Genomic DNA, 15,344 nt, shown 5'->3' with positions numbered 1-15,344 from the left:
TGATGCCTAGCCCTAAAGGGCTTTTATGACACTATAATTCACTTAAGTGTGACACCACATTGCACACAAATACAATACAATGCCAATAATCAAAATACAATAGCAAAAAAACCTCCCACAAACCAAAAAGGAAAAAAAAAGAAAAAAAAACACTTTTATATGCACAGTGCACACGTTACATACACTGCACTAATATACAGAGAAGGGCTGTAGAAGCAAAAACGTTTGGACTAGGAACAAGGCAGAAAATAAATGAGCATTCAGTTCATGGTTGTCAGCTTTTTGTTCAAAGTCAGTTGATTTTGAATGTACTAAATTGAACTGTTGCCGATGTCCCAAAAAGAATGAGCAATGCAAAATGATCCTGGCCATTGTGTGTGTGTTTGTGTGACTGTGTGACTGTGTGACTGTGTGTGTGTGTGTGTGTGTGTGTGTGTGTGTGTGTGTGTGTGTGTGTTCATACAGTACATATTTATGCAAAAATGTATAGAGGGAGACGGATATTACATGGTTAGTATCACAGATAAATGAAGACTTCATAGGAAGGGCACCACAAGAACACGCAGAATTCTTCATGTACCAGAAGTGGTTAGTCTGCTCGGTCTTCATAGGCAACTGTCATTCATGTCTTGGTGCTCCAGCGCCGCTATTTCTGCAGCAGCCACCTCCACTGTACCTGTGGAGAAGACTTTAGTTTAATCCTTTGAGACCTGGAACGCATCCATGTCACGTTAGCGTTTAACCACATTAACCATTAATCCTTTGTTTTAGTCTCTCAAAAATTTTAAACCCATTTTTTTTTCACCCAGTGTCAATTATCTACATTCCCTCTGCCAACCTGGGGACAGCAACCAACGAACTGACCTCATGCTTCCTTCAATGCACCAATGAGGAGTTCAAGATGCTTCTTTTTACCCGACAGGGGGGGGGGGGGGGGGGGGGGGTTCCCCAGTTGGACGTAGCGTGTGGAAGAAACACGTTATTCCAACCAGTTCCCCTCCATCATGCATGTTTTTTGTGTGGGTACCTACTACCCTGGGGGACACGGGGTGAACATGCAAACTCAACACAGAAAGGCCCTTTTGCCAACCCCATCTAGGTTATGGGCACTGATGACACGGAGGAGAGAACACACCCCCAGCGGGAATTGAACATATCTAGCTGTGAGGCAACAGCGCTACCGACTGTGCCTCCGTGCCCGGTTATTTATATGGATTCCTTTCATGAATTAACCTAATGGAAGCCAGGTAAAACCCTGAACATGGTTAGTTCTGCTCAGTGACACACTCAGTTTTCCATATTGCAGTCCAAAACTTACAGAGCCCTCCAAGTACAGTTTCACCCTAAAAGTACGGTGTATTGAGGAATTTGAATCCATGATTTACTATGTTGAGACCACAAAATGTGCATATGTGCTTAAACTAGTGGTGGATATTGCTTGCAATCTCCCGATAGATACGCATCACGATACAGAGGCCACGATATGTTATATATACAATATATCGTTTATATAAACTTTTAATCGATATATATATATATATATACGATATATCGATATATATCGTATTCAAAATAATGATAATAATGAAAATTCAATAAAACACTTTCAGGCCCACAGAGATCTTTAAATTAAAATGTCTAAACATCCTAACAAGAGGTCTGGGAAAAGGAGTGCATTGCAACTTGCAAGGGGGGCTTTGATAACGTTAAACAGAGTACGTTTGTCAACACTGCGTCACCCAGATAATTCATGCCGTATCGATACAGCAGCCTCTCGATCGATTCACCTATCGTCCGGATGTTCGATCGATATATTGCCATATCGATTCATTGAATGCACCACTAGCTTAAACAGCGGAAAAAAATCTGTTTCACAAAAGCTTTGTTTAACTTTTTGGAGGGGCAATAGGCCCTCCAATGTTCGGCTTTCAGAAGAAAAATAAATGAAAATAAATCACACGTAAGTGTAAGTGAGGGGCGGCTCACTCCTTTGATATTTATATTGTACCACATGACATCGCATGACGTAAACAAACATTAAAAGTCCAGACTTTGGCTGCCTATTTTTTGTTAAAAGTGCTCTAAACAAACATTTAAAAAGTACATAGACTTAGCTGCCATATGATGTAATCCCTCAAAAACAGGACCCACTCGTCATGTGGCAACCAAGTCTATGGTCTTCTATTGTTTGCTTTAACCCAGGGGTTTTCAACAGGTGGTCTGTGGACCACTGGTGGTCCCTGGAAGTATTACATGTGGTCCCTGACCATTCATTTAGCAATGTAGGATTTGTTGATTTTTAAAAATGTCATGAGAAACAGTGAACTGACCATCCCGTCCAATGCGTCCATGTCATTTACGATCAAATTGGAGGTCAAGAAATTCAACAGAAAAAGGGAGTAAGAATCTCAAGAGGGGGAAGTGCAGCGGATTGTCTGGTTGAGTAATTACTATTAGGAAATTATTAGTAGTCAGTGGACAATTGGTTGAGAAACACGGGATGCATAGCAAGTGTTACAAAAGCATTAATTTTAGCCCATATCCCCACCCAACGCAACAGTGGTCCCCAGGTTGATTCTAAGTCAGGGTGGTGGTCCCTGGTTCACAATCAGTTGAAAACCCCTGCTTTAACCCATTTTGGGCGGGAGTGTTTTAAGGATTGTTATACTGTAGCCATTGAAAAATAAGCAGATCTACAAGCTCGTACACGCTAACTTTAAGAGCCAAAGTTTTTAACTCAAATCTTTGCTTCTGGGGGGGTCACTGGAACAACATATTTTCAGATGGGGGTCGGCGGCCAATTACATATAATCTTGGGAGTCCTTGACATGAAAATGTTTGAGACCGACTGACATAGAAACATTTCAGAAAACGGTTAGGATTTAGAAGACAGTTGTACAATCGTTCTCAGGTCAAAATGGGTTAAGCAGTGATGTCATGTGGCAGCCACAGTGGGCGCCCCTCACTGGATAATTAAAAAGTGTTCCGACGATGGAACAAATGGTGGGGGAAAAAATAAAGACATCCACCACTTCAGTTTCTACGTGTGCTGCTGCTGGTCTGCTTCTGTGGGTCTGCACTTACCCCCCTGGTCTGCTTCTGTGGGTCTGCACTTCCCCCCTCTAAGACATTTTTTTTAACATTGTGCATTTTCTTCTCCATTAAACTTACGTTATACTCATACTGTGGTTGTGCAAAACGATCAATTTTTTTTAAATCACACCTGTGTGAAGTGAGGGGCGTAGGCCTGTCGCGGTGCTAGAATTTCCCCACCGTTCCCCACCACAGAATCCAACCACTAGGTGTCCTAATAGACCTGCCTGGCAATGATCCAGAAACAGAAACTACAACATCGCTTGCACTTCTAGATCTAATTTCCAGTAAGTACCTTACATCGAGGCTTTAGGCAGTATAGACAGGCACGGTCAAAAAATACAACTTGAGGATAAACAATCCAGCAGAACTATTTATCCTTTTATTTTCCTCACCGAGACCAACAACGCACATGTTTCAGCTCACATATCCTTCATCAGTGTTGATCAAGACGCTAACAGGAAATCCTTACAGGATGAATTGAGAGCGCATCATTGCTACAGGTTATTGTGAGGAAATAAAGTACTAAAACATTGTGGAAGTATAAGCTCACCGTACCGTCAGTCCAATGCAGCTAAGACCTGTCACCAAACTAAAGCTCACCGTACCGGAAGTCCAATGCAGCTAAGACCTGTCACCAAACTAAAGCTCACCGTACCAGAAGTCCAATGCAGCTAAGACCTGTCGCCAAACTAAAGCTCACCGTACCGTCAGTCCAATGCAGCTAAGACCTGTCACCAAACTAAAGCGAAAGTGAAATCTGACACCATGCTGTGTGTGCTCTTGCTAAATGTAAGTCGCTCTGGATTAAGAGCGTCTGCTAAATGCCTAAATTGTAAATTGTAAATTGTGCTCCGCTCCGGCTGCTGCCTGCCTGCAGTCCCGTTGAAGAGCAGCAGTTGAAGAGCAGCACTCACTTCTCTTCACAATAATAATCATAATCATTGTACCACCGGTTATCTGACTAAAGTATTGATAACCTGCTTATAAGCACATGGGTGCCACACGAAAATGAACTGAAGTGGTTTTATAGGGTACACGAGAAAATAAATAGTCTAGTATTAAAAATAATAATAAAACGGTGCTATCGGTGTGCACGTAATGTACTCGGGTAACACCGGACACCGTGACATGTCTAGAGGGGCGCTAATATATTAAAGTCTAACTCATGTTGATTAGGTGATGTAATGGTGATATAAAACAAACGGTGCCAACACAAACATTAAATTCTCTTTACTGTTAATGGCATTTAATGTTTGTGTTAGATGACGTAAGTTTTCCCTTCAATGGCGTTGACAATACAGGTTTAACAAACATTAAACCTGTATATAAATGGTTCATACTTCACAGACGATTTGGAATATTGCTATTGTACTTTCTCTTTTGACAAAAGTTTACATTGCCAATGCAAGTGCAGCTGGGAAAGAGGGAGTCGCGCCTCTGATTGGCCTAACGAACGGCCCCTTCCGTTATGTACCCGGAAGCTTGGCAAGCTTCCGCTTTGCTTCACAAGGAATCTCCATGTTGCCTCCACTCGACAGACAAGCGCCCCCGAGCCGAAAGAGGCATCTACCTTTTTGAGTGGTGTAAACCACTCCTACAACTGGCTTTGTTAGTTTACGTGTCTGTCTGTTCGTACCAAAAAATGAGCATGGTTGCTATGGTCACCCAGTTCACACGGGTGTGATTTCATTACGTCAGACATTACGTCAGACCACAGCTGATCAGTCTATATAAGACCTTACACCACTCAGTTCACACGGGTGTGATTTTTATTATGTCTATGGATCAGCCAACCACAAGCCAATGTTTGTGTTCACACAAACCTGGAAAGCTGGGCATAGGAGGTGCTAGTGCCCCTCAAAAATAAAACAAAACACCAACGCTGCAGTATTATTAAGAGTCCCAAACTCACAATGTTAATGGACACTCATTGTGTTTAACACCAGGGGTGGGACTAGGTCTAGGATGTTTTCAGCTGAAGTTCAGACAGGAGCTACATCCCATAGCCCAGACAGATAGCTTGCACCTGATTGGTCTGGGAACAGGTCATGGGAACAGGTCATTTTAGTGAGGCCGCTTCCTTGTGGACACTATAGCCCGTCGGAAGGGACTATAAGGTCTGTGATATGCTTATCTCTCCGCCAGGCCTTAACGGCCAGAGGCAGGGACTATGTTTTTGCCCTGTCCGTCCGTGTGACGGTTTGACTGTGTGCAGCTAATCTTGGACTGGACTGATCAGCATGAAACTTTGCACACACACTCCCAGTGAGTAGGACATGGAGGAACATCCACCCCAATTGTTTTTCTTCCCAAGTCAGCCTCATGGTGGCGCTATAACAAGCTGCATCACCTTTTGGCCTATAACCACGCACGCTCAAACTACTGTAGGCAGACACGGCCCTAACAAGCGATTACCATGGTGATCCGTACTCACCAGGAGGTGAAGGATATCACTGGTCGTAGTCCAATGCCTCTCCTTCACATTGTTCAGGATCCTGCACCTCCACTTTTACAACTGTTTTTATTTTATTGATTTAGGATGGAGAGAAAAATGTTCAATATTAACTAGGGGTGCAACAGTTCATTGAACTAGTCAATTTAATCGATTATATTAAAAAAAATCTATCCTATATTAAAACTGCCTAATGGATGGGTGGTGGGTGGACGGACGGACGGACGGACGGACAACATGCACTGATGTCAAACACAAACAGAATCCGTTGCCCAACAATGCAGATTTGCGCATGTGCTGCGGGCCCCGTCACATGCCTATATGCATGTGCTGCAGGGCCCCGTCACATGCCTAGATGCATGTGCTGCGGGCCCCGTCACATGTCTATATGCATGTGCTGCGGGCCCCGTCACATGTCTATATGCATGTGCTGCGGGGCCCCGTCACATGCCTATATGCATGTGCTGCGGGGCCCCGTCACATGCCTATATGCATGTGCTGCGGGCCCCGTCACATGCCTATATGCATGTGCTGCGGGCCCCGTCACATGCCTATATGCATGTGCTGCGGGCCCCGTCACATGCCTATATGCATGTGCTGCGGGGCCCCGTCACATGCCTATATGCATGTGCTGCGGGCCCCGTCACATGCCTATATGCATGTGCTGCGGGCCCCGTCACATGCCTAGATGCATGTGCTGCGGGCCCCGTCACATGCCTAGATGCATGTGCTGCGGGCCCCGTCACATGCCTATATGCTTGTGCTGCGGGGCCCCGTCACATGCCTATATGCATGTGCTGCGGGGCCCCGTCACATGCCTATATGCATGTGCTGCGGGGCCCCGTCACATGCCTAGATGCATGTGCTGCAGGGCCCCGTCACATGTCTATATGCATGTGCTGCAGGGCCCCGTCACATGCCTATATGCATGTGCTGCGGGCCCCGTCACATGCCTAGATGCATGTGCTGCGGGCCCCGTCACATGCCTATATGCATGTGCTGCGGGGCCCCGTCACATGCCTATATGCATGTGCTGCGGGGCCCCGTCACATGCCTATATGCATGTGCTGCGGGCCCCGTCACATGCCTAGATGCATGTGCTGCAGGGCCCCGTCACATGCCTATATGCATGTGCTGCGGGCCCCGTCACATGCCTAGATGCATGTGCTGCGGGCCCCGTCACATGCCTATATGCATGTGCTGCGGGCCCCGTCACATGCCTTGATGCCTTGAGGGTACGTTGGTCGTTTGGTGGATCACAGACGTCACAAAGATAACATGCACCGATGTCAGATGCAAACAAAAACCGTTGCCCAACAACGCAGGCTGTGGTTAGCAATGTCCAAATAAGGAGTCCATGCTGGACTTATGACCCCAGTACAATTATGTCATATTGATGACATGATCAGAGTACTCCATATATGGGCTCCTGCTGGTCGGTTGGTGGACAACATGCACTGATGTCAGACACAACAGAAGCCTAACAATTCCGATTTGTGAATGTGGCCCCTGGTACGGCCATATATGGGCATATCGGTCGGATCGGCCGAGCAACTTAGGTGAGAGGGCTGTGTAGCCTAAACGGGCCGTGCAGTTCAATAGTTAACCACTTCCAACCCATTTAGGGCAAGAATCTTTTTTTTTAAATCCCAAAATACAAGCAGATCTACAACTTCACAATGTACAATACCATTGTACGACTAAGTATAGTGTAGGGCTTAAAGGACCACTTCACCACTTTTCAACTTCTCTTCCTATAATTGGTCCTAACTAATGTTCATGATAAAATACCACCATTTTTTCTACTCAGTCTGTGTCTCATAGGAAGGCTGTGGGCAGTTCAGAAACCCGTCCACCAGTGACATCATCGATGGTGAATCCAAGCTAATAGAAATGGCAGGGTTTCTTTTCCTGAAAAGTTGCAATGCAAAAGTAGAAGCCATCGTTCTCACGATAATAAAAATCTAAATATATTTTAAAACAAATCTTGTTTTAAAAAAAAATGCCTAATGATGATGTCACTGGTGGACGGGTGTCCGAACTGCCCAAAGCCCTCCTATGAAACACAGACTGAGTAGGAAAAAATGGTGGTGTTTTATCATGAACATTAGTGAGGACCAATTATATGAAGAGATGTTGAAAAGTGGTGAAGTGGTCCTTTAAGTGTCTGTTTTCGCTATGGTGCAAAACAACACAAAGAAAAAGTTCAATAACAACGAAACAGTTGTGAAAAACTGTGAAAAGAGTAAACAAAGTGCAATGATGAGCAACAGAACAGAACAGAACAGAACAGGAAAAACTAAACTGAAAAAAAAAAAAACAGGCATGAAACTTACTGAGGTTCTGGTGGTCTTCTGGTTCCTCCAGTTCACTAGTGTCTGGAGAATTCATCTTCCCCTGCAGTGTGGACTCCACAGCCTGGTCTGGAATCAAAGAATTCAATATGGACTAAAATACATGACATAGGTTACACAGATAACACACAACAGGACCAACATTGTCATCCTTAGAGTCTCATGCTCTCACTATGCCTAAATTCTAAATTGTATATTGACTGAAGGCAGTGCTAGAGTAGAGTACGTGACCAGGTTTTCAATATGCATTACCAAATGGTCCAGGTTTTCAAATAACATTGAAAATAATCCTTTTTTCGGCACTTAAATACTAAATAGACATATCATGTTCTACTCGTTGAAAGATGAAATAACTGTCATGAAAAGTCCTATGTGTGTGTACATGATCATGCGTGCATGAACATACAATTTCATAAAAGGTCTTGTTTAGGGTGTTAAAATTGGAGCTCTTCACGTAAAAATCTCCCAACCCGAAATTGATCTGTGAAATTTGATTGAATATAATTGGTCATAATTGGTCTGTAAGGTTACACTGCCAAAGTAGATTCCCTTATTTTTACAATGGTGAGAGAAATATACACTCGGCCCTGGTAATTGTATGAGTACAGTACGTGAGAAAGAATGACACTTACCAATGTCCTCGTGGTATTCAGGTTCATCTTCAGGATCAAGCAAAAAAAAACAAGCAAGAAAGAAAATAAGTTAACACTGGTTATTCTACAGAGCCACAAACTATACGTGAGAGAAACAAAGAGAGAATGACACTTACCAATGTCCTCATGGTCTTCAGGTTCGTCTTCAGGATCCTTTTGGTCAGTAGAAACGGCAGGGTCTGAAGAGCTCACCTCCAAATTGGACGCCACAGAGTCAGACTGGTCTGGAAAAAAAAGGAATTTAAATGATTTGACTTAAATTGGCCCCATGGTGGAGCTACAACAGGCTGCTTCACGTTTTGGCCTATAACTGTTTGGCTCATTTCCCACTTTTCAACTCTATTCTTTGTTTTGGGATTCTTCATTCACCATTAAAGGAGAATTCCATACTAAAAGGCTTTCTTACCTTTCTTTGTAGTTGTTACGTCCCCACCAAAGAGGTCCAGGTGTTATTTTGTGCAAAAGCTCCTTATTGGCTATTTCCCCTACCATAAGCCCTAAATTAATTGCATTGAATGGAATGGGAATTGAATGGGGCTTATTTCCTTTGCTCAAAATTATTTTTTTGTATATATCCTCTCTTCATAATGTAAATAATATCCCATGCGGCACACTTTACTACTTATTTCGATGGAAATAAGCGAATTAGCACAACACCCCATAGCCCCATTCAATTCCCATTCAATTCAATGCAATTCATTGAGGGCTTATGGTAGGGGAAATAGGCAATAAGGAGTTTTTGCACAAAAAAAACACCTGGACCTCTTTGGTGGGGACGTAACAACTACAAAGAAAGGTAAGAAAGGTAAGAAAGCATTCTAGCATGGAATTCTCCTTTAAAGGAGCATTCAGTGATTTGAGTGATTTGGAAAACCACCCAGTCCGCCCCGGTAACAAAATGTGCACATGCACACGCTCTACAGTGGGGGGAAGTGCAACAGCATGTGCACCAAGTCCCGCCCCCACACATGATTGGAAGAAGGCCCCTCTCATCCTGATTGGATGAAGGCTTTGCCACCCGCCACCAAAACTAGGGTTTTTTGACCCCAGGGGCTCACTGGGGACAGGGTGGAACTCCTTGTATGGTCAGCACACTCTATAGTAGGAAGGATTATCCAAATAAAAAGAAAAAATAAGTGATATTTGAATGAAGCGAAATCACTGAATATACCTTTAAGTAATGCAATACAACTCCATGATTTCAAACCATCACCCCCCCCCCCTCTGGTTTGGATCAGAGGACGATTCTACAAATGTCTTCTAAATCATGACAGTTTTCTGAAAAACGTATGTTTCTATGTCAGTGGTTCTCAAACTATTTCATGTCAAGGACCCCTAGAATTATATGTAATTGGCCGCCGACCCCATCTCAAAATATGTAGTTCCAGGGACCCCCCCAGAAGCAAAGATTTGAGTTAAAAACGTTCTCTCTGAAAGAATATATTAAGATTTGTGCCACATGTTCACAATTCTTCTAAAATAGCAGACCTACAAGTTCATAGTGCGGCAGTGCCGCGCTATGAGCTTGTAGATCTGCTATTTTTCAACAGCTAAAGCATAACATAATGCTTAAAACACCAAAAGGGGTTCCCGCCCAGAATGGGTTTCTTATAGAGATTACCCTGTAAGTATTACCTTTATGATTGGAATTAGGGTCATACTGTGACCTTTTCAGTTAAAGTTATTTTTGAGGTTACAGTTCACAATTACCATTCCACATGAATGTGTATTTAGACCCGTCCTCTAAACAAAATCATTATTCGTGAGTGTCTGGTACTGATGATGTAGGCATTGGAAATGTACCAGACATTGCTGTTGCATTTCAAAATATGTGGGCAGGTCGTGGGCAGGTGAAAGAAAGAAACGAGGAACTTACCGAAGTCCTGGATATCGTCAGGTTCCTCCTGTACATTGGCAATGGCCCTGGCTTGTAATTTCAATTTGACCCGCAATCTGGACTTCACATATTGGTCTGGAATGAAGGAATAGGTCCATCAGGATTTGGATACGTCATTTCATTTAAAATGTTGGATCTCTGAACAAATTTCAGAGTTCCATTACGGTTCTAGTCTGTAATTTTGGACCTGAGAAAGAGCTCTAGTCACGGTGCATTCACGACTTATTTGTATGTGAATAATCCAAGCTGCAACGTCAATCACACTTACTGTACACAATGTAAATCAAAACGTGTTACTTAATTCAACATTCACGTCATATACAACTTTATTTGTATTTTCTTGATCATGTCTTTTCCTCATTGAGAGCATGCTGTCGACTCGTGACACTAACCCAACACTGCACATGTCGAAGGAAGGAAGGCTAGATATTAGATAGCTAGGTCACTGTGAGAGCACATGACGAAGAGCTAAGTGACACTGACAGAAACCATTGTGGTGAGGGTAGGTGGTGTTATACTGGAAAAGTGTAGATGCCCGAAACCCATAAAATCTAATTATGACTTGAAAACACAAAAGAAATACCAGCCGCCAGAACACACAAACTTCAGCAAAACAAACTGCATCGCCATATCCGTGAAGTTACAAAAGGCAAAGCCAACACACACACACACACACACACACACACACACACACACACACACACACACACACACACACACACACACACACACACACACACACACACACACACACACACACACACACACACACACACACACACACACACACACACACACACACACACACACACACACACACACACACACACACAAAAGTGTGAGCTACTCCGGAGAAACAGCGGACTGCATTACACCAGGAAATGTCGCATCACGATTTTGCTTATTCCTTCTAAATCTCTGTATATAAAATATAACTGCACTGATATCCACAGGCCCGGAATTCAGCCAAACACAGTGCTGATTGCCACAAACATCACGCCGGAATTCAGCCATTCAAAGTTTCACAACTATCTGTCCAGGAGTGGTGGGGATGAGGACAGAATGGCACTTACTGATGTCCAGGCTGTCTTCAGGTTCTTTTTGTTTAGCAGACTCGTCTGTGGATTCGTCTGGCGAGTTCTCCTGCAGTCTGGACTCCATAGACTCGTCTGGGAAGAAGGAATTTAAATTAATTCATCAATTAAATATAGCGGTGAGCCGCATTTAACCGTTTCAAAGCCATGCCCTAGAACACAAGATTAATCTACCTTTGTCCAAGACGTCACACCCGAGTGAACGATATTTGATTAATTGGCGTTAGTCCAGCATTTAAAAAAGAATTATTCACATTTTTTAGCTTCGTTGCTACCACGTAAAAACAGCCAAACTCCCTGTGTGCACGCCTTTATGGACATTATGGCTCAAAATGAGATGAAATAGGCATGATCGGCACCTAATAGATTAATCCAACCACCCGCTAATGAAAACACTGATAGCATCGCTAGTAGGCCTCGTTGGGCCTGGGGCTCCATTAGTTTCACTTCCACCAAAACAACAAAGACCGCCCCTTCTTCGCTCATGTCATAGATTTGGCTGGCACCTGCTACTGTACATAAACCTCTACCGCGCCCTAGCGTTCAAAGAGTTAAGGTGGTCAAAGCAAATCTGGGTGATTTTAGAGATTGTTTCTGGTCTTAATGTGCAAGAATATAGAACATATTGGCAATGATCAACTGAATCTTTCATGCTTTCAAGGGCTTTAATACAAAATCTGCCATAATCTGCAAGAGGACTCCATTGGTTGTAGTGCAAAGTGTGAAGACATGGCACATGCCTTCTCATCAGGAGCATTTGGTGATCATTGTCATAATGATAGACACTTCATTGAATCCTTATCTACTGGTTTAAACACAATGGTATTCTATGAAGGTAATGTGAGTTCAATTATGAAATGATCTTCAGAATATTTCGAAAAATTGGGAACATTTAGACAGTAGCAGCCAACCAGAAGTGTGCCGTGTTGTGAAGTAGGCATAGACTAAGCACTAGACATAAGACTAGACACCTGACACAGAACGGAAACTGTACTGTATTGACTTTTTCCCCTCATTATCAAATCTCTAGTCTAAACCAAAAATAGCTGATCTACAATCACACAAAAAAAACATGTAGATCTGCCATTTTTCACCAGATGTTTGCCCAAGAATATAAACACTAGGGGCTCAAGTGGTTACTGGGCTGACACAGAAAGTGGCAGATGCTCGCATGAAGAAACACTCATTAGGTGAGATATGCCAAATTCAGGAACTAGCTCAGCCTCAGACACGTTCAGGGCAGAAGGAGTAGTAAAGAAAGTAAAGAAAAGAAAAAGAAAGAAGGTTTACTGCAGCTTTACTGCTTGTCTAAGATTAATGTCCCCTTTTATAGTGCACAGAAAAAGGGAGGAGTAATTTGGCCAATAACTTGTCAATTGGGAAAGCAATTCTTTGGATCAAGAATGTCCTGAATATTGCGTTTTGGCAAGTAGAATTCAAGTCTACTTAGCTGACCGGGCAACAAAACAACACTGAGTCCTGGTTTTAGGAGAGACGATGTGCCCTGGTTCTACTAGAGAGACAATGGTGGAACCTTTAGCGTCTTGGACCAGAGTCAAAGAAGGAAACAGAGGGGAACTTACTGAGGTCCTGGTTGTCTTCAGGTTCCTCCTGTTCATTAGAAACAGCCCTAGCTGGGAATTTCATCTTCACCTGCAGTCTGGATTTCACAGACTTGTCTGGAATCAAGGAATTGAATGAGGACTAATATAATAAAGGAATTTAATGTGACATGGGTTGCACAGTTAACTGACAACCGGACCAATGTGGTTTGAACCGACCGACATTGCCATCGCCCCATGCTCTCACTAGGGTGTATAAAGGACATGAGTTTACCAAAAATACTGGGTTCATCCTGCAATCTGCCAGTGTAGTTTATATTTTAGGCTTAAATTGTAATAAGTAAATAAGCCATGTGGTATCTCCTCTATCCAGAGTGTGAGGCAGCTAGATGTACAAGTACACCCTCTGGACGACACTGGTACAGTATGTCTCAGGAACTTACCCACAATCCAACCCTTGGTGCAGAGTGCCAAGCAGGGAAGCATTGGGTACCATTTATTTTTATAATCTTTGGTATGACTCGGCCAGTAATTGACTGAACCTGTGACCTCCCAATCTCAGGGCAACACGAACCACAAGGAGAACCACGAGAAGATGGTGTCAACTGGTTCTCAATAAACACATTTCACGAATAGTGTTTTTGGCTTTTCTGAGCCTTTATTGGATAGGTACAGTGTAGAGAGACAGGAAACAGAGAGAGAGAAAGAGAGAGAAGGGGAGTGACATGCAGCAAATGGCCAGGTCAGCCGGGAATCAAACTGATGTGTTACACTGACTCCCTAACAAAATCGGATAGCCCCAAGCAATTAATGAAGAGTTGCCCTTGTTTGCAAATCTGCAGCAGATAGATTGTTATCGTGCACATGCTCACTTCATAGCAGAGCAACAAAAAGAAAGACTGATAATATGAAGGAAGTTGCTCTTGCTGGTAGCCGGAAATGTTGTTCTTGTACTGAATTATTAACACCAATTCCCGCCAGCATTAATTAATCCCTCGATAGCGTATTGCCAAGGTTATATCGCGCGTAACACTTACTTTGAACAGCCTATACAATGCAAGTGGATGCGCGTGCGTGCGCGCACGCGCGCGCGCGCGCGCGCGCGCGCGCATCTTCAAAATGGCCACGGCCACTGTCCCACTTGGACTGTTGCGCTAACGAACGGTAGCTAACGATTTGATCGGATAAAAACATGGATTAAAGAATATAAACCCTGGAAAATGAGAATTCCGGGTTTGGCAGGCTAGGGTACTAATTTAACCCTACGGTTTCGACGAGTTTTGATTTTAGGTTGCCATATTTGTAAACATTTTATAAAAGCAATAAGCCATGTGAGGTCTAAGCTTACCCCCATGTTATAATGGCTGAGAGGGGCGGAGCCACTCTGCTGGAGAGTTGTGCCTCACTACACCCTTTAGCCCCTTATAAAATACTCTGTCTATACTGCCTCCCCCTGGCCAGCCGGGGCGCCTGGTAGAGGGGAAAGGAACCGGTGAAACTGTTCTGTCAGGTGAAAAAGGCAGCTTGTTCAAAGGTGTTATGGGCATGACTCACCAGGATCCTCGATGGCTTGATTCTAGGCTTAAAATAATCAATATAAATATTTTTGTGAATCTCTATGGGAAAAATGAATGGCCGATTTTTCAGTGGAACCAGAAAACCATGCCCACCGCTAACAGCAGTATGATGTGGCATCTCTCGGGAAGAGAATTTAAGAACCAAGTTCAGGAGTTATGTTCGAGCATGGAACTCAGGTGACATCTTACCCGGGTTCTAAGAACACCTTGTGGAGAGGGAATAGCTGATTTGGGTCCCAACTTCAGTTTTGATAGTATATATTACACATTATTGTGAGTTTATTTGCAACAAGTTAGTTTTGTTGGCAAGTAGCCCGCCACTTATACGAACTCAAGCACAAAAGAAAAAGGTTAACACTGGTTATTCAAGAAAGCCCAAACTGGAACTACTAGTAGTTTGCACAGAGAGAATGACACTTACTGGTGTCCTGTTGGTCTTCAGGTTCCTTTTCTTTAGCAGAATCATCCCTGGCTGTGTCTGAGGAATTCCCTTGCAGACTTGAATCGAGGTCTGGGGAGGGAGGGGGGGGGATTGAAATCAAGTAACAACCTTGATTATTAACTTACTAATAAAGACGGTTGAGTTACTTGGCCAATCACTTGTCAAATGGTCAGCTACGTTTTTGATAGAGTAATTCTTCAATCTTCAACGTAAACGT

General features: G+C 43.4%; 1 protein-coding gene across 3 annotated transcripts in view; it reads right to left on the bottom strand.

Moving 5' to 3' along the window:
* LOC306925559 (uncharacterized protein) overlaps positions 1-15,344 on the bottom strand; it is a 31,689-nt gene continuing 16,345 nt past the window's right edge. For 2 of the 3 annotated variants that reach the window (XM_079504462.1, XM_079504463.1), the window contains 8 exons: positions 15,107-15,196; positions 13,130-13,225; positions 11,526-11,621; positions 10,432-10,527; positions 8,672-8,779; positions 8,535-8,561; positions 7,885-7,971; positions 1-676 (listed from right to left, as the gene is read on the bottom strand). In XM_079504462.1, coding sequence (XP_079360588.1) covers positions 606-676; positions 7,885-7,971; positions 8,535-8,561; positions 8,672-8,779; positions 10,432-10,527; positions 11,526-11,621; positions 13,130-13,225; positions 15,107-15,196 — 671 coding nt within the window. In that variant the 3' untranslated portion in view covers positions 1-605. The remainder of the gene's footprint in view (positions 677-7,884; positions 7,972-8,534; positions 8,562-8,671; positions 8,780-10,431; positions 10,528-11,525; positions 11,622-13,129; positions 13,226-15,106; positions 15,197-15,344) is intronic. The other variant, XM_079504464.1, reaches the window with a different exon arrangement.

The sequence above is a fragment of the Electrona antarctica genome (genome assembly GCF_951216825.1).
Source record: "Electrona antarctica genome assembly, chromosome: 6".
NCBI classification, from domain to species: domain Eukaryota; kingdom Metazoa; phylum Chordata; class Actinopteri; order Myctophiformes; family Myctophidae; genus Electrona; species Electrona antarctica.
The sequence above is the reverse complement of the archived record's forward strand: the minus strand, read 5'-3'. Positions and strand labels throughout refer to the sequence as shown.